The sequence below is a fragment of the Haliaeetus leucocephalus genome, unplaced genomic scaffold (genome assembly GCF_000737465.1).
Source record: "Haliaeetus leucocephalus isolate CR32 unplaced genomic scaffold, Haliaeetus_leucocephalus-4.0 Scaffold439, whole genome shotgun sequence".
Lineage (NCBI taxonomy): Eukaryota > Metazoa > Chordata > Aves > Accipitriformes > Accipitridae > Haliaeetus > Haliaeetus leucocephalus.
The window spans coordinates 7,219,849-7,244,887 of record NW_010972875.1 but is presented as its reverse complement, the minus strand read 5'-3'; the positions used below and the strand labels follow the sequence as shown (position 1 = coordinate 7,244,887).

At 43.3% G+C, this 25,039-nt stretch overlaps 2 protein-coding genes across 2 annotated transcripts in view; one reads left to right on the top strand and one right to left on the bottom strand.

The window, feature by feature from the left end:
- Nucleotides 1–18,355, top strand: part of SCFD2 (sec1 family domain containing 2) — a 205,059-nt gene extending 186,704 nt beyond the window's left edge. Inside the window, exons 7-10 of the mRNA XM_010574566.1 lie at nt 5,540–5,685; nt 9,313–9,447; nt 14,078–14,197; nt 18,263–18,355. Of these exons, the coding sequence (XP_010572868.1) occupies nt 5,540–5,685; nt 9,313–9,447; nt 14,078–14,197; nt 18,263–18,355 (494 nt within the window). The remainder of the gene's footprint in view (nt 1–5,539; nt 5,686–9,312; nt 9,448–14,077; nt 14,198–18,262) is intronic.
- Nucleotides 18,356–22,336: 3,981 nt separating this feature from the next.
- Nucleotides 22,337–25,039, bottom strand: part of RASL11B (RAS-like, family 11, member B) — a 39,077-nt gene continuing 36,374 nt past the window's right edge. The window contains exons 2-3 of the mRNA XM_010574564.1: nt 23,994–24,070; nt 22,337–23,148 (exon numbers count right to left, since the gene is read on the bottom strand). Coding sequence (XP_010572866.1) covers nt 22,681–23,148; nt 23,994–24,070 — 545 coding nt within the window. The 3' untranslated portion in view covers nt 22,337–22,680. The remainder of the gene's footprint in view (nt 23,149–23,993; nt 24,071–25,039) is intronic.

Genomic DNA, 25,039 nt, shown 5'->3' with positions numbered 1-25,039 from the left:
AGGGACCTGCCGTGTGCTGCAGGGAGGCTGCCACAGGCACCGCTGTGTCTGTCCCCTCTGGATGCTCTCTTCTCAAGGGCTGGGGAATGCACCTCTCTTCCACAATCCCCCAAACTAAAATGGAGTCAATTCTCATTTTTCACCTTCTGCTGATGTTGCTATTGGGAAATGACAGATGTCTTGTATTCTGGCCCATCCTTCCTTGTCCCACAGTGTTACACTCGCTTACCAGCTTCCCTTTTAGATGCAGCAGACAGCACAATTTAATACAAATCAAATTTAAGAATAAACATTCAAAAGCATGGCAGAATCCATCAGGAAGAAAGGTGAGAGGAGAATCACACAAACTTTGTCCCAGTTTGGGTTTTTACACATTTTTTTTCCCCTTGCAAAAACCAGCCGTGGTCTGTGTAACCATATGCATTCGTACCTACTTTTTCATAACAATCTTAATGCATGACTATATTGAAACTATTATAAAACATATGGCTGTGGGTATACATATGTATGCTGTTAGATTTATTTGCTAGAAAAAGAAGGGCCCTCATTGCTATGCTATCATCCAAAGTATAAAAATAGAAGATTTTCATTAGTTTAATATCACAGTGCTGTATTTTGAGTTCTGACCCTCAAGGCACCCTGTATCTTTGTTCTTCCTCAGTCTTTTGCTGACAAGCAAATTAACTCTGCATATCTAGAAAATAGCTTGCATAATGTTGGACTTCCTCTTCTTCAAAATACCGGTTTTCTGGTTTAGCCCATGCTTCAGTGTGTGCTTCCAGAACGGCTTGGCTACTCTGCCACTTCCATTCCAGGGTTTGCAGGGTTTATATTGTACATGGGCAGGTTTTCTGTAAATGGGCTATGGAGAGAGCCTAAGGTAGAGAGAGCCTAAGTTAGTACCAATAAAACAGCGTAAACTGCTGAACTTTCAGCTTTCCTAAATTTTTAACTTCGTAAGAATTGTAGCCTTTCAGTGATGTCTTGGAAGTATCAAAGACCTTCACAAAGTGTTAATAATTATCATACTGGTTTAAAGAAAGAACAAGTTTGTTTATGACGCCTGGACCACATACCAAAAGAGACAAAGCACAGTGAAAGGTTTTCTGATACAGGTCTGAAATTCTCATTTGTTGCATTCAGGGAGGGAATAATCAATCACATGCCACTTTATAATTATAGATCTCGTGGGTTCACAATGTCTGTGTCCTTGTCTTAAACCATCTTCCTATTTCAGAAATCAGTGCAAAAACTGGTCCAGTTTAGTTTCTGGGTCACTCCAAACTGTGGAGAAGAGCATCTCCATTCTCCTCTTTTCAAGCTTCTTGTGAAAATGGATTAGTTCTGGTTCTAATGGTTATGCAGATGTGTAGCTTAAGAGGAGATGTGCTCACTCCGATGAAAAAGTTCAAAAGTAGGTAAAAAATAAGGGGCGGTAGCCTCATCCTGTTAGGCACTGAATGCAGCTCCGGACAGTCTCACTCTCCTCAAATTTGGCGCAAGTGGATGGAAGCAGAACAGAAGCAATATCAGTGAGGTCGGGGACCACTTACCACAGAACTGGGCTGTGTTCTTCTTGGGATAACATCAAGATCTCGGATACGTGCTTTAAAATCTTTAGTCCTATGCTGGTTAACAGTGATTTTCTTTTTTCCACAACTGGGCTTCTTCAAGTCGGACAGGAAATCCCCAAATTTCATTTAAATGCCTTTTCCCCTGTATAACAGGGCTTGGGATTCAAGGGAATTCATTCAGCATGCTCTCCAAATGCCATTTAACTTCCCCTGAAAAAACAGTAACAGGAAGAGTTGTTTTAATTAGCACATGAGCTGTGCAGCAGCTAATGTATTCCACCTCTTCATTGTTGTAAAAGGAACAGATTTCTTGGTAGCATGAAGCGGGCAGAGAAGAGGGATTGTGTTCTGCTCTCCATATGCGCACACAGCCCCATTCACAGGGAAGGTGTGAACGGGAGGTGATTTGTAGCCGCCTGCCATTTGTACAACACAAGCTTCTGTTGTTCTCCAGCTTGGAGAGAAACCCAGCTCCCCTCTTCAAACTTACTGCAGTGTGACAGGTAGGCAGCAGCCTTCAGAGAACCTGTGGTTTTGTTATTAATTTCAACAATAAGGGATTGCAAAGAAAACTTTTGTTTTAATTTTCATTTAAAAAAAGAAGTGGATGTCAGGCTGGAAAAAGAGAGCCATGACATCCCCAGATGTGACGTTTCTTGATCAGAAGTCCTAAGGAAGCCACATTTTAGAGAAACCTTTGAAAGTATGCCCCTTTTCCCTCGTCTGGTCAGCCTTAAACTGGCACTGGACCGGAGCTTTGACTCCCAGTGCCCCGCTGGCTCCCAGACTGGGTCCAGCACCGCGCTTTGCCATGGAGACTGGAAGCACACATTGAGCACCTGCTCCAGTGCTCCTTGAGATATGCTCCGGTCTGCCGGGAGGCACGGTTGAACACAGAGGGTGAGGATCTGCTGGCCCACAGCCCGGCGCACCGAGGCTCCCGTGCCTCTCGTTTTGTTTCTGGTGACGGTGATGAAGCAATGTGGCCTGATAAACAGATGGTGAGGGTGAACAATTCCATGGCCTCCAGCCCATAAGTGTGTCAGCACAAGCTGTAAAGGAAAGTCTGAGCTCCAGACAGCATCTCCCTGGCAATGAGGTTCGAGCGGTGAGTGATGTTACAGAGGCTGCGCTTTGCCAAGAAATTGCTCAAGAGAAGATTGACCCAGTAACAAAAAGCAAAGTGGGATGCGCTGGGCCAGGCAAGGTGAGAAGAATCTCGGGGTCCTCCAGACACAAAGCCAGACCGTGTCCACTGGAAACTGCCCTGCAGTTCCAGAAGTGGGAATTGACAAGCTGATTTGAAACTTCTTGGTCAAAAGGCTCTTGTTAAAATAAAGAGAGAGAAAGAGAAGGGATGCCAACAGGAGAAGGAAACAAATATTTCTTTTCCTGAGAAAAATAACTGTGGGGCCAAAACAAAAGGCTTTCAAGTGGTGCAAGAAAATAAACAATTAAGGAAAAAAAAAAAGAGTGTGCACAGCAAAGCAAACCTGATGTGATTTTTACCTTGCCTGAACTTGTTCAACGTGGGGGACTTGAGTTCGCTAGCAAAAGGAAACATTACAGAGGTGGCTTGGCCAAAAGCAATGGCTTTTGCTGATAAAGGATTGAAGAAGAGAGGACAAAGAAAATATCGCTACTTATATTAGCTAGGCGCTAGAGATAATTAGTTATCTCTAATGTGGCTAAAACAGAGAAAGCTTGTCTCTCAGAGAGGACAAAATCTAGTAATATGATAATGAGATATGGCTCTTTTGACTTTCATTTGCAAAGTGCTTTATAAATGTTAACTATTAAACAAGCACAGCCTCTGAGTTTGGAGCTAACAGGGACTGCCCCATTTTCTCATTCCTGTTTTCCCATGGGCAGGGTAAAAGCACACTGACAATACAAGATCTCTGAATATTTTGCCTGTGCTAGTGATAAATATAAGCCAGGATTTGTTACCTCAGACTTTATTTATTAACCTCATCTGTCCAGGAGGTGTTCACTTTCACTTTTTTTCAGCGGTTGGACACTGTTCCCTTGCACATAAACCAGCACAAGATCACTTGCAGGAGCCATCTCTCTGATTTCAAGAGCACAAGTGGAGCGGGGTAATGAGCTGCAGAGTGGGGTTTGTTTCACTGGCAACACACAGGCTCCTTGGCCAAATGAAAAAGTAAACTTTGGTCAATCAGAGTATCAGAGCATGCAGATCTGGCACATACATAACAACAAAAATATTTCTGTAAGTTGTTTTGCACTCAGTTAAAAAAAATTTAATAATATCAAGAGCCTGCCCAAAAATATATGAGTGTCTGCCTTAGAATTACAACATGGGAGTCACCGAGGGCCAGTTTGTGTTCGCTTCGTTGCTTTGTGGGTTGTAATGGCATAAATCCTCAGCAGCTTGGTTTGATGTAGCCCTGCAGAAGTACAGTCATTTTTTATCTGTTCTGCTGCACCATCTGAGGATCCGACTTGGAGTCTTTCAACAAATAATATTCAGACAAATGAAAGCTCAGTGTCTAATCACCATCTTGTAGGAATAGTTTCAGACCTCTATAAGTGTGTTTGCATGTGTATATATTATATATATTCTGCTGTACAGAATGCAAAGATGTGAAAGAGTGATCCAGATTAGCTATTACAAATTCCCTGTAAATTTTGAAAGTACTGCCTTTTCTGTTGTTTCTTTAGTGCATAAGGATTCTGTCCTCTGTCAGTTGTAGAGAAAAGTTTGTTCAGAGTCCCCCCACCCAAAAATCCAGGTGCCTTCACGACAGTTTGGATGCCTGTTTTCAGTGCCAGGCTCTGCTGGTGCAGCACGATGCAAGCGGGTGCCGGTGGGTGCTGGGACCTGCAGGGAGACCCCATCCTCTCAGCAGGATTCTGCACAGACATAGAGGTTTGCCAGCGCAGGATCGATTGTGGGACCGGGGGATGGATGCACAAACCACTACAGCAGCATCCCCCAGAGAAGACACTGCCGATAAGCAGGTGTGTGTGTTTGTGTGTGCATGTGGCAAGAAGGGTTATTTTGTGATGGATCTTCTGCCACAGGGATGAGGAGTCAAGCGAGAAGAGAGGCAGGCAGAGATGTCAAAAGGTGTAGAGCTGTGTTGACAGAGCAATACAAATACCAGGTGACCCAGTTATCTCTTGGCTAATTCTCCTCAGCAGCTCGGCTGAGAAAGTATTTTTTCAATGCTTCTGTGCAATATAGGCCCTGTGATGAGGGGGATGGAGCCAAGGCTAAGAATTTCTCTTTGCCAAGGCACTGCCTGGCCACCTGGAGGGACCTTTTACATGGTCCTGTAAATGGAGTTTGCCCTCAGTGGAAGATAAGCATTATATCTTAGCAGAAGTGCTTTGGAAAAATACATTAAAAGTAATAACTGTGCCACTTTGAGGAATAAGGACTTTTTTATAGTAATACAGCTCTTTCCAATGTGTAGCTATCATTTCTGCTGTATTTAGCACAGACTCTTCCCATTTGTCTTGTTGCAAAGGTAGGAAATGCATTTGGAGCCAGCAGGCTGCCAGCCGGGTCCCGTGTACGATGCCTGTGGAGCAATTCCCCTCTTCATGGCTGTGTCACCCTGAGGAGACCAGCAAACCTGCTGGCTCCTTTCCACCTGGGGCTCTTCTTCGGGGTCTGCTAGCATGGGATCTTCTGTTTGCTGTGGAGAGCAAAATATACCCTGGCCCGATGAAATCGCTGTACGATTTAGGTTACGAATGTGTTTAGAGAGGTGCTGTTCACTTTGCTTGCTGTGTAGGGTTTATGCCTTCTTGCTCAGCTACAGAGACCCGTGCCATGCTGAGGACATGCTGTCTGACAAGCCCCTGAGTTTCTAGAATATAACATGATGAAACTAATTTAAAATTTCCTCCTGGTTATCCTTTTCCTACTGCTTATTATCAAAACACTTGAAAGTTTTTCACTCACTCAGATCCATGTTTTTTTATTTCTTTAGGCTGTGACTCATCACTGAACCTGACATCTCAGAAAGCCACAGATGCAGTGGATGATATCTTTCAGTCCCTCAGGGATATTGCAAGAGCTCGAATGCACATGAAACAGTTTAATTCCATACATAATGCAGGCAGCAACACCCACCAGGCAAGTGGATCTTTCTTCTCCCTGTGTATGTTATTTCTCTAGGATGCTGTCACAATTACAGCACTAATTTTGTTGATGTGCTAATCTTATATGTGTTCTACCCATGGGGAAGATATTTAAGTATAGATTTTATAATCGACCTAATCATCAAGAACTTCCTCAAGTCCTTCATCCAAACTCAGGCATATCCGTGTCAATGTCAACAAAGAATTGTCTGAAGAAGAAATTTGGGGTTTGCTCTGCGGCACTGTGATATGACATAAATGCCGGTCAAAGGCAGGGCTAGGTCAAGACAGTTTGGGACTAAGACCCCCTCATGACATAGCATAGCAGGATGCCCGCATCCATACAGCAGCTATATTCCTGTGTATTTTCTCTCCCATCCCTATAAATGTGAGAGGCAGTCCCATTTGTAAATAGATGAAAAATTTTTTGTTTCTAAAATATGAACACATGAACTATGATATTACTATAGGTCATCAGGACTAATATACAGTAGTTTTCTCTCTCTCCATCTCCCCTGAAGCGTTTTAACTTTTTCAGTTAAAAATAGAGTTTTACAATGGAAAGCACATACAGTGATTTAGAGAGAGACCATAAAACTTGATTCTAGCCTTGAGCCAGAAAAAAATCCTTCCAAACTCATAAGTATGCTGTAGACCAGCAAAGGGATGTAGTTCAAATTAAGCATTGCTTTGTAAGAACAGAAATCAGGAGTGTTGCAAAATGTTGCTGGAAAACTAAGGTGGAGAAAACCTGTTACTGAAGTCTCCTAGCATTACAACCAGTCTGGTGTCTGAAACGGGGAAAATTGTTAAACGTTTAATACAGTTCAGTGGGGGATCAGTCAGATGATAAGAAAATACTCTCTAAAAGTTTCCTGGAAGTGTAATTAGCATCAATATGTTCTTTGGATGTAACCCAGGTTGTTTGCTTAGGGCTAAGTGCTGGAACATAGCAAGGGATGTATTAACACCTTGCAGCCCCCTAATCTGGCTATGCAATGGATTTAATTGCTTGCATAGGACCAACCTTCTGCTGAGGGCAGTTCAGGAGGTTTAGGGTAGCAGAAATAAGCAGGCAGTATGTTTTTTTCCATCATACATACAGCTCTCTACAAATGGACCTCTCTTTTGACTGGCAGGTGTTAATACATGGGTTGTGTGTGATCAGTTTAGCTCCTCTAAAGAAGTGGTGCCCTTCCCATGGCCATACGCATTCCTGGCCCAGCTCAATGCTATGGGAATGGGTTTAGCCTATAGGTGCTTTTCCACTTTATCTGTCAGGACCTGGGAAGCCCACTCTTCTTGTTAAGACTCAGAAAAGGTTTCTGTAGATAAGTAAGTAGGAATTGGATAGCCTCTTAGAAGGACTTTTTGTAGCATTGAAGTTTATATGTCTTACATAAAATGATAAATGTTTTCATCAGGTTATCAAACCAGTTCGGGTAGCAACCACGCGAGAGGAGATAATTATTTTGCCTGATATTGTAACTACTGTTCTTTTCCTTTCATCTTGATCTGAAGTATGTTTTTCCCTCCTTCTTCCCTTCCTCCATGTCTCTCTCCCTCCCTCCTTTCCTCCCTCCCTCTCCTTTTCTTGTTCTTTCTTTCTCTCTTTCTCTCTCCTTTTCTCCTTATAATCTTGTCTGAGGCGTGTCCCTTAGCCATCAAACTTTTTAACAACTGTTTTAAACACAGTTTGTGTCCCAGCAAAATTTAAAGTTGATAAAAGTTTCATTATATGAGTTAGAAATCAATGCAGCTATTGGGGCATGTATAAAAAATAGAGTAAAAACTCCCTAAAAATATAATAAGTGAATTTCAAGTCATAAAAGATTTTGAAAATATTTGAATCTATCATAGCCAAAAAAACATAAGTGATCTTAGTATCTGCCTTTTAGTATCTGTGTAGCTGAATTCGATCATTTTGAAGGGCACTGACTTTTGGTGCTGAAAATTTAACCATGAAAAATCATAGCACATTTTTAACATCTTTTAAGTACATAGTTTTTTCTGAAGTCAGATAACATTTTTCCTTTAATTTCATGCAGTAAGCCTCTCTGTTTAACTGTGATTTGGTCTCTACTCCAAAAATATTTAATTCCTAATGTCTTTCTGTTCCTCATCTATGAAGATATTAAACAGATTTTTATACATAGGGCTTCATGCCTGCATGTGTATTTTCAAACAGTTGTTTATTGCGTGACTAGATTTGACACAAATCTTGGCATGTTATCCTAAAAGATCCTGCAGCTCATGTCTGCTGTAATTTGCTTCGTTGGCTTAATTAAAAATTATGCACGTGTTGTGAGAAGAACTAGATGAGTTGTATAAATCTTCGTTGACAGGGTTGTATTAAAAAACTGTAAGTTTTGTTTCTCACTGTAAAGTGTTGGATGAAAAACATTTCTTTAATTACTCCAGAAAATTTTAGTTTCAAGCCAAGCAGCTTGCTTTTTATTTTCCATCCATTTTTATGTTTATCTTGCATGACGTCTCTTGTAGATGTCATTTTTACAGAATGAATGATGTTACACTTGATTCCCTTAAGAAATCTAGGGGATGATGTATACCTGGGCATCCCAAAGGCAAACAAATGTGCTAATTTGAAAGCTGCTAATTTTCTAAGACTGTTGCACTTCCTGAAATAATTGTGGTTCTGTTGCAGTTTGGACAAAGTTGAAAGCGGCAAAACAAAACTCCATCTCTAAAGCAAGTAAGGTCGAGTTTTCATTAAAGAGCATCTTTCCACAAGTCCCTAAAATTTTTATCTTGGAAACTTTTTCAGGATGGCAGAGTGGTTTAAACCTTGGTAAGGGAATGTGGAAATTTCTAGGCTACTAATTCATATTCAGCACAGGTTTGTGGACCCCGAAGAGGGTGCAGGGTGGATCCTTTGGAAGCAGATCTTCCAGGATGCTGACTATTTTTACCTTTACATGTTCCACTTTTCCTGGTCCCTAACTTCTCTGAAGCTCTGATGTGCATATCGGTGGGGTTGTTTGGCCTATTTTTCTCAAGGTTTTCCACAAGTGGAAGTGTTATGTAGAGTGCCCTGGCCATAGAAGCTGAAGGACTAACAGGGACTCCTCAGCTCTGCTCTTCCATGCTGGACAAACAGTCAGGCTGGCCTCTTCCCAGCCCTGCTGATGTCCAGGCTTCCGTGCTGACACCTGTGGGAAGGCACGACTGGTCAGTAAGCAACCCCTCCTAAAAATCCCCGTTTAAGTGTTTGTAAAATCATTACAAAGGGAATGAGATCTTCTGGGTGCACGACGGGCAACAGCGTGTCAACCGTATTGCTATCCCTTTCTGTACTACCTCCAAAAAGATCCCAGAGAAACTGGAAGCCCCCTTCCTTCCTTGCCTCCCTTTACTCATATAATACACATGGGGCAGAGTAAATGTGTGCCCGTCTTCCTGTCTTTTCAGTTTGATGGTGCACACCATTTGTGGTCAAGGTCACAAAGACTGCTGCTGCTTCGATAATTTTTTAACTCTCTGAATGGTTTTCTTTCTAGGATAATTATTTTTTTGTTACCTTTACTGGAAGTAAAACATTTAGAAGAGCAGTTGCACCAAGTCTAAACAGCTTTACTCACAGTGTGTTGTTCTTTTTGTGCAGGCTTCTTACAAACCACTGCTGAAACAGGTAGTGGAAGAGATCTGTAATCCTGATCGACCTGATCCTGTTGATATTGAGCACATGTCATCAGGCCTCACTGATCTCCTTAAAACTGGATTCAGCATGTTCATGAAGGTAAACCAGGCTTCCCAAGCTTATCTGTAAGATTTACCTGAGGTCATAGCATCATATGGCAGTAGCTGATTTTACGTATTTGTGTTGATATTGTTCAGAAGAACTTAAGGGGTGATTAGGAGAGTTAAATCCTTGCAGGGGGACTGGGAATACCTTGAGGCACCACATTGCACGTACAGTACAAATGGGTGGCACCTGCTGAACAAAACAAGAGGAATGGAGCAGACTGGACACCTAAATAAGGGTGATACTGGACACCTAAATAAGGGTGATATGTCTGGGAGGAGGCTATGTGGCTTTGCTAAAGGAAAGTCTTACTTCACGTAGCTTTCAGAACTCTTCAGAGACACCCAACAAGCAAATTGGTAAGTGAGTGCCAGTTCATATAACCTACCTGGATTTCCAAAAGGCATTCCGCAAGGCACCTCATCAAAGTGTTTTAAGGACACCAAGCAGCCTTGAGACAGGAGGGAAGTAAGTATGAACAGTCAGGTCTCACAGGGGAGGAAGGTCATCAGAGGGGCTCCATATTCAGTGCCTTTTCTATAACTTGGTAAGGTTCAACTTGCAGTGGGGAGGGAGGAAACTTACTAGTCAAAAATTTCATTGTGGATGTTCATAGCATGTTTTAAGACAGTCACTACAAGACCTCACTCTGCTTTACAAAGTAGCCTATGCTAAGTGTTCATTAAATGTCTACAGAGGTGAAGTGTGGAGTGGCTAGCATGCTGTACATTCAGCTCTGTCTTACTGCGTATCCCGAGTTCTCCATCGAATAGTATTATGTAAGAGTATGAAGTATATTATGGCAATATGTACCTGTAAGCACCTGCATCTCTGCTAGTAAGAAAAACATCCTACTGTAAGGAATATATAACAGATGAGCAAGTGAACCTTTTGTAGGATGAGTATTTCATAGGCATGATCACATACCTCCCAAATGTGTCCGTGCTTGCTCCTTTAGTTTGTAGCCTAGTTTGTTGGCCAGTGTTCAATTATTACATGAATGAGTTTCTGACCAGCCTGTATTTCTCACATGAGAGGATCTTCTCCACTTACTGCACCATCAGCACTGTAATTATTTCATGAACTTCCTTTTATTTTTATTTCTTCCTCAATGCCTGAATATAAATGCCAACTCACATAAACATGCTTTGGTAAGTAATGGACTTAGACATGTTCATCCAGGACAGACTTTTAAAGATACCTCTCATCCAGAAGTTGCTTCTCTGGTGGGTGTGTTTGTTTTGAAGCTTAGGGAAGGTGAAAGGAAAAGGCCTCCCTGCTGCAAGGATTCCTCTTTTGACTGCTGCTCTAGAACACACGTGGTTTGTGATGATCTGAGCTTGGTATCATTGATACCAAGTGCCTTGCATGGCAGTCTAGTTTCTGGTGATTGATGTGTTTTCCTTTTTCCAGTTATTCAGCTAAATTAATAGGTTTCTAGTTGGTCAGAAATACCAGATGCATTGACGCTGGTGTCCTGGTTGGCAGAGGTAGTCCTCGTGGGGCAGTAGAAGTTGTTTTTGCTGACTTTCCTCAGAGAAAAAGGCTGTGTTTCGTGATCTGCCATGAGAACAAACAGGTCCTCTGCCCCCTTCCTGTTTCAGTTTTAGATTTTCACTGACCACTGTCACCCCGCTTTCCCATCTCCCCCTCTCCCTTTCCTCCACACAAACACATGTGCCAGCAAAGAGCCCTCTAACCATCAGCATCCTGAGGAAATGCAGTAGTGGTGGGCTCGAAGCTGGAGAGAAGGCTGATGTCCAGCTGGGATGCTCTGCTAGCGCAGGGGACCATTCTTCCTTCTTCCTTCAGGCTCCTTCACTTGATGTAATGGGATTGGTTTTTTCTTGGTTAGTGTTTCTAATTGCCTGAGATAATTGTTGCCCAATTTTTTTAATGCATGGCATTTTGAACTGAAAGTGAATTTCACTTGGGGATTTTTGCAAAATGCAAATTTCACAGTAAATGGGATTCAGAGGCCTCAGAAATGTCCCAGAACAACTGAACTTTAGAAGGATCCCAGAAGATACACATTGCTTTTGTTGCAGTGCACTTCAGTTCTTCTTCTGTATCACAGAAATGAGCTGTGTTTAGCTACATGCAGCCAGTTCCTTCAAAAGAGAGAGCCTTGGGTGGTTGTATTATCAAACAAAAAAATCTTGGCAGAAACTTGCATTCTTAATACAGCCAAATATTTTGTACCCAAAGTATTGTCCTCCTTCAAAACACTTGTGCATAGCATAACAAAATTAGAGATTCCAAGACCCTTTTCATTACAATTTTAATTTAATTTAGAGTTTGCATGCCTAATAGTATTTTTAATATGCATTTCTGGAATTTGTGGTTTGAACTTTAGTCTTCTGAAAAATAATAAGTTTTATATAGGCACCATGTGTTTGGGTCTAGGTTTATTTTGACTGAAGGAAATGATTTGTCAAGACATTTTCTCTTTAGTATTGCCATGAAAGCTTGTGTTTTCCGATTAACGCTCTTATATTGGGTGTCCTTTCAGTGTGTCCGAAGTTATGCGTGCGTGTTTATGATGCGTTTATTGTCACTAGGAAAGATATTAGGAAAGAGTGGCTTTATTCAATAGCAAGCTTCTGAAGTTCGAGCTCTTTGCATATATCTTGGGTCATTCAGAAGCTTCGTGAGATGGAGTGGAACTGTTTGCTCTGGCGACAGGGTTAAGAAGAGCAAAGATCCATGAAAGGGAGTAAAACGGTAATTCCTGTATTACCTTGAAGTGCCATAGCGGAGCGTTTTGTCAGCTTTTATCTTCACCATCTTTGCGAGCAGTTATTTCTTTAACCTTGTGTCACTGCTTACGGCAATTATGGCATGAAAAACTCTAATATCTTAGCAAGTAATAGCTCTATCTGACCTGCTTTGTAAGTAAATATTTAGGTCTCACTTAAACTCCTCATGGTGTTTGTAACAGGAATGGACTTTTTTTTCATTCGAGGTCGACACCATGTTATATGCAGATAGTGAGAAGCGAGTAGCCTGATGTGGGAAAGCGCATAAAGAAAGTCTTTGTAAGCTCTGCTGTACCCATTTAATTGATCTGTTGGCGTAAATGGAAAATTGCTCAATACCGGACCAGAATTGCAGGACACCCTGCTGCATGGTAGTATATATGCTATCTGTGCCATCAGTTCAATGAAGATGGCTAGCAAAGTGGGGGCGATTAAGAGAATAAACATCCAGTACACAAATACTCAGCTCACTAATACATCTAACTAAGGCTTTTTGTACTGGCTTCAAACTCCCGGGGAGTCAAAGAGCCTCCTGCCTGGGGAGCAGCACTGAACAGGGAGCCCTGTGTAATCAAAGGCCAGCTAGCCTGGAGAGAGAGCACGGCTTCCCTTCAAAGGGAAGAGTCTCTTCTGACAGTTGCCAGTCAGAAAGCCTGACAGAGCTGCAGGATGAAAAACTGCCCAAAGACTAAATGTAGGGCAGCCGCAACAAGGAAGAGCAGAAGAGCTGTACCCTCAGGAGCTGGAGCCACAGGGATCAAAGATAGCTGCCGTGGTGGTGAAGGGAAGGGAACTGCCCTCTGCCCAAACACGGGTTGATGACCACTTTCATTCTGTCGAGTGAATGCTGTCATAAACCTACGCTTGTGGAAGAAGAGGGGGCGGAGAGTCTAAAAAGGAGCAAATTAAACTGTTCTCACTGTCACTTTTCAGAGCCAAACATTTGGCGTGTTTCATACTCAAAGGTGGTGTGACAAGAGCAATTGCACGGGCTCCACTGACATCACTCCCAAAGACTGGAGCAAGGCGTCATCTGGGGACCGTGTTTTATCACGAAAGAAAGAGTTCGCTAGGAAAGAGCAAAGTAATCAAACTTCTAGAAGTGGTTAAGAGGAAACTGATGTAAAGCATTACCTTCATGTTTAAAATTAAAATGCAAGTTTATAAAGTCTTAACTGAAGTGGAATATTTGTGCCATTTTAATGATAATTGGGGAAAAATGAAACAAGTATTTTGTTTGAGCTAAAGTTTCTCTATATTAGTTACAACCCAGTCACAGAAGTATTGAAAACTCTGAAGTGAAACAAGCTAGAAACTGATTTTATACTATAATGGACCTGAATTATTTTCATTGGATGAATTGTAAAGGATTATTCACTGGACTGGTGAAAACACATTACTTACAATTCTTTCCATTGCTGACCTCCAGCAGGGATTCTAGCATGTTTAGGCTGGACTCCTTGCTTCTACTGGGTACTAATTTACCCCTCATTCCTTAAAGCCTCATGCATACGTGTATCCAAACTGTGCATCCACCCAAGTACTCTCCTCCCATTCTGGGAAGGAGAGGAAAGTAATGAAAAAGGAATGGAGGGAGAAGCCCTTAGGTCTCATGAGAAACTCCCCCAGGTTTCAGTTGAAGCCATGAAGACTCCATTTCCCTGGAAACCGTTCATTAGTTTTAACTGGGCATCATCCCCATTGATTTCCCTCTCAGCTACTACAGAAACCAGCATTCCATGAATATTTCTTTATGAGCTTCCTCATTAGTCTTCCTCCAGCAGCTCAGGGAGCCGATCACTGCTAGTCCGTAGGTTTGGAGCTGGACTGAGCAACTACAAATAATGCTTTCCTTCATTTTACAGGTGAATCGCCCTCACCCTGGTGATCATCCTTTTCTGATCATCTTTATGGTTGGTGGAGTGACAGTCTCCGAGGTCAAAATGGTGAAGGATCTGGTAGCAACACGCAAACCTGGTACCCAGGTAAAAACAGCTCTAAATGTACAGTTCCTATCTGAACAAAGACTAAGAAAATTCATCAGAAAATGTTCCCTATAGCACTGGTACCAAGCCTACACAAAGCCACAGCCACATGGACAGGAATGGTGTTAGGATTTTGCTGTGAAACATATGTAGGCAGCAAGTGTTCAGGCACCAAGGGTCTGTTTTTTACATGTTAGAGTCAGCAATAGAAGTTCAAACTCAGGTTAGAGACTTCAGAACAGACTGGCGTTATTCTGAAGGAGCTTTCATCATGTCAAAAAGATTTGTTTCTTCATATTCTTCATAAACAGAAACATTCAGGCTCCCTGGCACTGCATCTACAGGACATAGTGCAGGGATGCTCAGAAAGAGCCTGCCAAGGGTCTGGGTACCATCTAGTGACATACCAGTGGTGATCCTGGAAACAAGTCAATTGGCATTGCTGAGGAGCAAGATAAATTAGCCCTGATACAGCTGTACTGGTTTCCAGTCCAGGCCAGGTATCTCTGATAGATACCTGACTGCTAGATGCCTTATGTAGCCTGAAGCAGGTGATTTGGAGAAAGCCCCAAGTCTCTGCAGCCCTTGGATGTGCTGTTGGACTCCTGGAAGGAGGATGGCTCCCACAGTGAAGCTTCAATAGCGTCCATGCAGCTGGTCTTTGCCTCATCCACTCTCTGGCAGCAGAACTTGGCTACAGCAGCTGTCATCTGAATGGAGTGGGGAGGGAGAAGAGGAGGAGGATGGATGGGCTGTGGTGGTGTCTGAGATGTTAAAAATCATTGTTAACTGTGTGGAGGAGCGTGTACAAGAGCAATCGGGTATCTGCTGAGTAGTGCAGAACTACAGGGTAATCTAAAAACTGCAAAGAAGTGCTGTGCAACCAGCTGCATTGTAAACATAAGTCTAGTTTCCAGGGTGGCTTGTAAACATCTTGTTTTCGATTCCTATGGAATGCAATTTTGATTAGTGAGAAATCGTTAGCAAAATGGAGCCAGCCAAAGGCTGAGCAGCCCCTGGGTTTGACATGTGTTTTCCACGTTTTAGTTGTCTTTGCAAGGCAGTCTCAAGCAGTATTTTGTAAGACAGACTGCCATTTTTAGTGATTTTTTTTTTTGATCTGATAACACAGTTCTCCCCAATTAGCCTATTGCTAATCTCCTCAAAAAAGCAAATAAAATTCTTTCCCATCTTGAAGGGGGATTGAGTTGTGACACACTGATGGACAAGTATAATCCACACCCGAAATGTATTAACACACCCTGAAAGATAAGCAGAGGGTTAACACATGAACTGGTTGAGAACTATGCAGGGAGACTTTTGACTGGCTTTCTAGAGGGACTTGAGGCTTGACAGTAGTGACGTGGGATCTGGTCTTGCTTTGCTTTGGCTTAACCCCAGTGGCAGGTCACCCTCTGAGGCAGATTCCTAAAGAATTTTAAGCTTTTACTGCATCTTGCCCTTTGTCCAAATGTGGTGTGTTAGAGGTGAAAGGAGTAGGGGGGAGAGGTGGGAGGAGGAAGAGAAAGAAGAAAGGAAGCAGTTGTGTAAGTCTCTCTTATAAAAAAAGTTTATGTGTTTGTTGGATTTACCTGGATTTCTGCACTATAGCTGGGAATATGTGCCACCTGTTTGGGATTATTCTCTTTTCAAAAAGCCAGGCATTTGTCTAACTCGAGCCAGCATTTAACAGAGCTTTTTTGTGGTGTTCAGGCAATCAGGCTCGGGCATCAGGGGAACACTGGCCTCCCAAGTTCCTTCCAGTCAAACAAAGCACTGACATTTATACTAATTATTGGCTCTTGGAGAAATGGAGAGATGTGTGGGTGCAAAAACAAAGAATTGAGGAAAGTAACAGAAAAACTGACAGAACGCACTGATTACTTCAACAGTTGTTTGGAGTTGAGGCAAATGACATTTAAATGTGGAGTAGGAGACACATGTTTCCATCCACAGAACTGCTCTGCATCTGAATATGAATGACAAATTTATTTCTCATGGAGGAGCACAAAGGAATACAGCGTTTCCTACGCATCATTTGTTTTTGGATGGCGGTGAATAGCTCCCCTAACCTAGTGAGAACTATCCTACTTTCAAAGGAAGAAATTACCTTTTTTTCCACTTTAATCAGGAGAGTAAAAAAAGGGGAAAGAGCGTGAGTGGATGTTTCACCCTCCTAACACGCACAACCATCTGTGTGGTTGTGGCTGAGGCATACAGACAGATAAACCCCTCCAGATGCACCATCAGATGTTACCTGCATCCTTCCCTGCCCTCTGCTGAGGGGGAACTGCCCATTGCAGCGCAGTGGGTCGGGCCCGGAGCTCCTGGCTCCTCGGCTGCCATCGGGAGGGGTAGCCCTTCAGGTGAAGCATCAAAACCAGGCATGCTGTACCGAACAAGAAGAAGGTCTGCAAAGGAGATACACTGTCCTGAAGGGACCTGCCTGGAGAAGAGATGGACATGACTTATCTGGGCAATTCCCCCCTTCTCTGTAAAAATGAAGGAATATTCACATTTATCCCCCGCAATGAGCCCTCAGAGCTATTGGGGGGAAAGGAGGGAAGTCCCACTGTATTTTGCCACATTCTTTCTCAGACATTGAAATTGCAGCTCTCGCTTTTCTCTCTGGGCTTGCTATTAGTTGCATGAATCCCCTTAGGGTTCAGTGGTGGGACTCCAAGAAGAAATTGCTTTTATCTGGCAGTGGCTATTGTTGATGTTTGGCTTGTACACCCAAAAAACTTTGGTAACGTGTCCCCTCGTGTTTTTCAGAATTAAGCTGCGTGATAACAAAATGAGCACATACTGTGCTATAGTCTGATTCTCATGTAACATAAGTAAGGCAGTGTCAGCCTTTGGCATCTGCAAATGAAGGAGTTTTTCATCCATAGGAAGGAGAAGAGATAATCGGTGTCAGTTTGCCACAGATTGTGTGGGAGGACAAGGGAAGGGGAGAAGTGAGGGGGAGACTATCATCGGTACAGAAGGGATCTGTAGTAACTTAACTCCAGATTCCTTTCATTATTTGAAGTGAAAAGATGAAAGAAAAAACAACAAAAAAAGTTGAAATGCAGCACTACCACACATTCAAGCCATGTGATGAAGAGCACAAGTGGTTTGATAGCTACTGCAGGAAACAGACACACAGACATACTCTGTTGTTGATGCTCGTGCTTCCTCTCCTCAGATTTGCACTGAAGAAGCAAATTCATTTTCAAGTGGGCTAATGAGACAAATCTGCCCCCCCGTCCCTGCCTGCAGGCCTGACCCTATGGACACTGCTGAACTTGGGGCTTTGTAAGAGCAGCGTCCCACGGCTTCGACCGTGGGTTAGCTCCACACAGCAAGAGCATACGCCCTCGCTCCTTGCTGATAGCTTTGCCCTGCAGAGAAGCCTTCATGGTAGGCACCTGCATACTGGTTTTCACTTAAGAAAAACAGATACCTGCATCGAGCAGCATGTGTATGATGGTTGTAGTGAGCGACCGTTTCAGTCCTCAGTCCCGTCTTGGATTTAAAATTTGAACAAACAAAAGCATTAGCATCCCAAGGGAGCTCGAGGTTGAGCCTTGGTCCTGATGTGCAGAACAGCCTGTGCCTGGTCTGAAGAGATGGTTTTGAACAGGGTCTGTGGCTCCCCACAGCAGGCCGGCAGCACTTCTGTGGTGCTCACCTTACCTTCAACTGAGAGGAAAGAGCCGTCACTCAAAACTGTGCTATAGGAGAGGAAACCCCTGCTTCATCAGCTGGTGCCTCACAGTAAACACAATGGCAGTCACAACAAATCACCGGGTAAGATGTGGGTAGAAATGAGTCAAAGCACACATTCATTAAGAGTACAATGCTACCAGTCATTATGCTCCTTAAAGTGATTTAACTACAGTTATTAGTGAGCAGACAGTTTCACTGGGCAAGTTGTACTGCCCTGTCAGCAAACACCAGAAACACACAGCCTGTCTAGTGCGGCGTGAAGCAAACAGTTCGTATCCACGGCTCATTAGTACTGCGATCAGTCTTAATCCCCTCATTTTGACTTGTTGTTTCTTGTCCCCCTTCTTTCAGGTAATTGTGCTCTCCTCCGCACTCCTGACACCACGTAGTGCTATTGAGTTGTTGTTTGCCACAGACCGTCTCCAGCCTGACACCGATATCTGACAGGGCAGGATCTGTGGAGAAGATGAGTGAGTCCCTCAGCTGGAAACATCAAATCCCTGGTCTGTCGCTCTTCCCAATAGCCTTCCAAAAAGTTGCACGTCCCCTGCTGCGGTTATGGCTCCAGCTGAAACGGAGCGAAGCAGCTGGGTATCTGGCTGCAAGGGAACACGTGCAGCTCACAGGCAGCTCTTCAAAATGGTCCAGTTGTCCAGCGACAACTCCCCCCTCCTTAACGGTAACACCGTGCCATGCTGAACCACCCCAGCCCCGCTCTGCGTGGCAAGGATGATTGCTTGTCATAATTCCTAGAAAAGGAGCCCCTGAGGACTAGGTGATGCTGAATTTGCACTCTCCAAGCAGTATGTTTTTCCCTGATGTTTTCGCTGGGGTTCCTTATGGTGGGAAATGCTGCTGAGGGAGTGAAAGGCTAGCAAAATCCACCCTCTCTGTCATGTTACCTTGCAAAACACGTGTGCCTTATACAGCATTAACCGCCTCTGCTCTTACTTTGTCCCTCATCCCAGAGAGGTGACGGAGCACAGCCCTGATTTAGCTGGCAGAGCAGCTCCCAGTCCGGTGATGCTCTCCCAGTGGGACTGGTAGAGGCAGAGAAGCAGAGAGCCAGACTCAAGGGCTGGGTTACGTGGCTGCTTCTCTTTTGGCTTCCCGTTTCCTGCTCTAGTTTCTCCACCTACAGTCCCAGGAGAAGAGACTGTTTCTGATGGCACAATTCTCTGTAGGTTTACGCGGGAGGACATATGGGCTGTGATGAATTGATGATAACCCTGGAAGAATCCTCCCCTCACATGCATTTAAAAAAGAAAAAGAGAAAAAAAAAAAAAAAAAGCATGATCCCATTTTCAGGAGGCCACAGTGACAGATTCTTTCTCAAGCTAGGTTTCTGAACAGCATGATTAGAGAACAGCTTTTATTTTTAATTTATGATCACGAAAGACCCACTATCAAATTTTCCTTAAAAAACTTTGATACAATCTGTGATGAAAAAGCAGCAGCCAATAGAGATTGTGATTGCATATAGCACCAAGACTTCCGAACTGGAACATAAAATGGTGGAGCTCTAAAGCTGCATCCTCTTGCTTCATCCAAGGGATGCTAAGACTACAGCTTAAACCGAGATGAGAATGTGAAATTATAAGTGACATTCACTCTATCATAGCATTCTTTATTATGCCAAAGGAATAGATTAAATGGGAAGTAGCTTTTTAACCTTTGTTCACTAGCTAGCTTAAGTTCTCTTAAATGTTTACAATGGTCTTCAGCGAAGGGTGCATTTTGATTTAAATTCACTTTTGAGTGGCTAGAAGGAAACAACAGACCCATTATAAAGCATGGACAATGTTGCCTCTATGGAAAAGAGGTTTATAAGAATGACTATAGAATGGAACTTTGTGCTATAAAAAATGAGAAGTATTATGAGATTGCAATTTTAAAAGCTCAAGAAACAGTTTGAACAGAGCAACTGTAAAGCAAATAGCCAGTCTCTTGGTTTCTTCTCTGTCCTTCTGTACTGTTTAATCTTAGAATATGGATGTTTTGTAAATTCTATAATCAATAAAGCAATGCTCTTACAATGCCGAACCTCATACATCTTCTCCTTCTTTCCTAGTACGCAGGGCTACACATGCCAGGACTGCATATTCCTGTGACCCATTTTTCTTTTGCATTATTTGATTGCCCCTAAGAACCTAGACCTTCTGTCTTCGGAGGTGTCCTTAGAGGGGTTTCCACACCCTGCTAGTAGCAGAAAGGCTCTCCTACATCCATTGGCCATTGCCGGCCAGCAAGTTCAGGCACTCGCACCTCTTGAGATGCTGCTGCTTTCCTGAGATGATGGAGGCTGGCAGTTGTGGTCTTCTCTCCCTCGCCTCTCCTTCATCAGATGCTCTCAGGTCTCTGACTTGGCCACCTAAGGACATTCTGTATAGGATAGTGAGAAGGGGGGGGGTGTCTAAGCAGACACTGGTGCTCTTGCTTTTCCTGTGGATCAAGTAGCTCTGACTGAGGCAGAGACTAGTTTTCCAACTCACACTTTGGAGGAATCTTTTCAGCCAGTGTGGCCACTGCTGTGGCAATGGATGCTGGGACTCAGCCACCATCTCATACTCAGTAGCTGAAGAGATGAAAGAAGATGGTCACAAAATCCTGCTCTTCTTTTAGGCCAAGACTGGAGTGGAATCTTCCTAGTGGCCCTAGTGTAATAGTTAGCTCCTTATTTGTAGGAAGCAGCTGTAGTAGCTACACGTAGCCTGTGCTCAGGGAAGAGGCCGGGGAATGAGAGGTCTGTTGCTAGTTGCATGTGAGCAGGAACAGAACAAGAGATTTTGCTTGGGCAGGTGCAGGACCACTTAGCACGGAGTGTCTAAGCCCGCTGTGTGTGACACTAAACGATACTCAAAAGGTAAGAGAAGGACAAAACACAAAGCCACCCTTGGCAAATGGGTTTACTACTATATTAATAAGCTGAGCAGTATTTGGTAATAAGCTCAGACTGGAAGGGCAAGCTCAGTTTTATTCACAAGTCTAGTCCTAAGTCACATGATGATAGTAGCTCATGGTCAAAAAGATTATCATCAGCAGGACCTTGTCAGGGTTTCCCTGCACCAGGTTTTACAGCTGTGTGCTAACCAGGTGAGCCTGTGCCACAGTCACCCTAGTCCCAGCACAAACATCTTTCTCAGGAAGTTTCCCAGTAAAGCTACTTTAAACATGAATATAGTTGAAGATTTGTAATTTGATTAAGTTCATTGAGATATAGCTCAATACATAAAGCTCTCTCTCTTTTTTTTAAGACAGTGGCAGCCACTTACATAGAAGACTCAGTGTTCTTCCACATTTTGACCTACTTCACACCATTCCTTTCTCACTGGGAGGGTTTTTTTTGACAAGGGGAAATGAAGGATCCCATTTTAATTTGAAAGGTCTCTGCCTTATTCAATTCCTCTCCTAAAAGAGTTTCTTAAAAGGAAGTTGTAAAGCAGTTGTGCGAGCTCCCCCCTGGGGTTTATGCTAATAAAGCAACAGTATAGGCAGGAAAGGCCTTCTGACTGTTTCTGCAAAGTATGTTAACTACCTTGAGAAAACCATTACTTTGCCTCAACATTTCACTGGTTATTACCCATTGTTTCTCACCCATGAAGAACACACAAGAAAACATGCAATTCAAAAATTTAATGTTGAACCAGGCAGTAAGAATGAAAAGTCCACTCCCTATGAGGAGTAACTGTACACAAAATAAATAAGTTACAGTTTAAACAAAAGCACAACTGGCTTTTTAAAGTGCATGTGTATAAGGCCTTTAGCCTGTGAACTCCATTGGCTCAATGTAAAAAAAAAAATTATATATATATATATAAATCTGCCATGTGTTTAAGGATGAAGAGGGACTGGCTCAGCTCAGAACAAGCCACCAGCTTCATTGCCTAGAGCCAGCTGTGCTTCACACCAAGCTGAATCACAGCCACATTCCTTCTGTGCCTTTCGCACACGGAGAGAAGTGTCTTACACTGGCAGCTCTAATGGACTATCAATCCAACTCCACACTTGGTCCTCAAAATCTCCATACTGGATCATTTAGTCTGGGCAGTATTTTTTTCAGACAGTAAAAAAACCCACAAGTTATTTGTAACTGGATATGTTTACACCCTGCAGACAATAGTTTTGCATACAAAGAGTCTGGTCAAATTGTCAACAATAACATAGCTAGTAAAAAAATAAAGGACCATTGTTTACACTCTTGATACCCAGTTGTGTCCACTTATTTTACACTTATTTTTACAGAGCAACTTCATGTTTGCTATTTGTTTTGAAATACATGGGAAATAAACATTTCTACTGTGCAATAAAATTAAACAGATATGTCATGCTGTCCTTCACCCATGTGAAAACATGACTCAAGTGGTTACTTCTGAACAGTAAACTGCAGTTCAGGGTGTTTCCCTGCTCAAGTACAAGTTGAGTTACAGCTAACAGGTTGTTTCTGCACAAATGAAAGCCAAATCTGTCCAACTGGAGAAAAGGCAAACCGAAAGCTTGTTTCATTTACTGAAAAGTTCCTTTTCCAAATGAAAATACTTGTTCTGCAAGTCACATCCTCAATCTATTTCAAGAGTTTGGGGTTTTTTTTTTCCCTTTTCCAGTCTGCCACTGTTCCTTTTTTAAGCAAATGCTTAGAAACTTCTACAGCCATGCAAAAGGCTACCCGAGCCATCCTTCTTTCACAATGCCTCAAACTCTAGATATGCCAGTGTTAAACACCTCAGGTTTCAATCTCAGGCTAAACGTTGGGAAGACCAATGGCTCTGCTATCAAACAGAAGTGACAGTCCTCACTTTGGCAGACAAGGCTTGCTTAAACCTTCTCTTCAGGTCCTGCATGTTGGGTGATTTTGGTCGTGGAATAAGAGAGGTTCTCCTTCTCTCAGGGGTGCTGGTTATTTGCTGTTTACTGACTTCTTTACAGAGGAGATGGAAGGCATTGAAGATGTCATTGTAGTTTTCACTGACAGATACTTCGTAGAAAGTACAGCCCAGCATGTTGGCCAGCTGAAGTCCATGCTGAGGCTCCACCTCTTTGATATGCAAGAGATCAGCTTTGTTTGCGACAATGACAACAGGGACTGTGCTTCCTGGATGCAGCTGTCGAACATGATGGTAAAGGTGACTGAGTAGTTCATAGCTCTTATAGTCTGTGATGGAGAAGACAATCACCAGGGCATCTGCCCAGCGAATGCATCTGTTCAACTGCTCATTACAATGCAGACTGTGTTCACGGATCTGAAAAATGAATGGTCTCAAATTAGATAGCTGAAGTCATAAAATATTAAAGGAACCTGTCTTTAAGAGTCTGTAAAGCCAAACAGCATTTTACAGCTTCGGACATATATTTGCATTTCACATTTTAAGTACAAACTTAATCTGAGCGTGGTGAATAAATGCATATGTTGCTTCAGCTGCAAAAAGCTGGAATTTAACACTGGAGTTTGCTATACTCAAATGGAAAATTGACCTGAGTAGTTCTGCATGCAGAGAAAGACTTTGTAGTTCCACAGAATGGGAAATTAACTGGCTAGACAGTAAGTCTGGGGAAGCAAAGATATGAGCTGGAAGCATTTAGACCTGGAGTGTTGCCCAGCTCAAAAGGCAACAATCCAGCATTACTCAGGTCTATACATTCAAAACTTTAACATCTGACACACTAACGAGCACAGGCACAATACAGCAGACTTCACTTTCTATCATACACATTTACAAAGCTTGTTGGGCAGCGGTCACGACATTTTCTTTCACACGTACCTTATTTGCACAGAATTGTTTCTGGGTTTGTGTCTAATGTTCCCAATATATAGGAACAAGACACTTAAGTAATTCAGCCACTCAAAAGTAATGAGCCTCCAGCATACAAATGATCCACCAAAACAGTGAATTGTTTTCTTTTACTACCAGCATACTACAGGCATGCAACACATCTGGCTTCACTGGTTATAATACAAGTTACCACCTTTCCCACACAGAACACCAAACTTTGAAACGGACCGTAACAAGACGCTGCACGCAGAGGGACTCACGCACATGCAGATTCAGAGCTGCTTTGGTGAACTGCATGGCTGCACCTAGCTCACCTGAACTCCTGGAGTATCTTGCACTTGAATAGCCAACATCTCTCCATCTATCTGGATGTGCCTGCTGTAGAGATTACCTGACAAGAACACCAACAGGTTCACAAGTACAGCCACCACTCTACGCACAGACAAACATCGCTTCTGCTGCCCATTAGTTGCGCAAGAAAAGTTGTATCGCTGTTTATGAAGTGAGGGACCAGTGTTACAGGTTTTTTGCGTGTAACAACCCATAAATTTATGCCAGTACTAGAAGCCTGGGATTTAATCTGGCATTGGCTTGTTTTGAAGCTTGGCATTTAATAACGTGCAACTTGGAACTTAATCACTTCTTAAAGACTGTCTTAGCTTAGATGATAGAGGCAAGTGTGCAAAATAACCAGCTTTTGTTATAGAAGAACAGTTTGCTGGTCATTTAGTATTTCCACACTTTGGTGAAGCGCTCTGCTGGCTGACCTGTACGATTTGTTGTTTTTTCCATTTGTTTGGCTTTTCCCAAGTCAGCTCCTCAACAGACTACTGTACATTTTACGCTCACGTCATTTTAGGGATCCCACCGTACTACGCTCAAGCAAGTACGTAACATCACCTCTTCGACTTCCCCGTTGAGGTGGCACCGTCTAGATCGTTTAGCTGCTGGCACTCAGCTTGCCAAGAATAATACGCTAGGAGGTTTACAGAACGCTTTCTTGTTTTAGCTAAAAGACTTCTTCGAAGGGGCAGGTTCGCACCGCACAGAGCCAGCCCTGCTAGAGCGGGGAGAGGCGGCAGAGCACGGCGCTCGCGGAGCTGCGGTCGCGGCCGGAGGGCTGCCACGCACCGGAGGGCACCGGGACCCGCACCGGCAACGACTTCGAAGCGGGCTGCAGCCTCGTAACCTCTCGCTGGGCTGGGCCGGTAAAAATACCCGCGCAGACCGGCCTGCGGCCCCGCGGTCACCTTCGTTCGCTTACACTGGCTCGGCGCCGGGTTTTGCACGCTTAGCTCCAGGCCTCGCACGCATGCCCCCCCCGCCGGGGGGCGAAGCCGCCGCTCCCCCCACCCCCGCC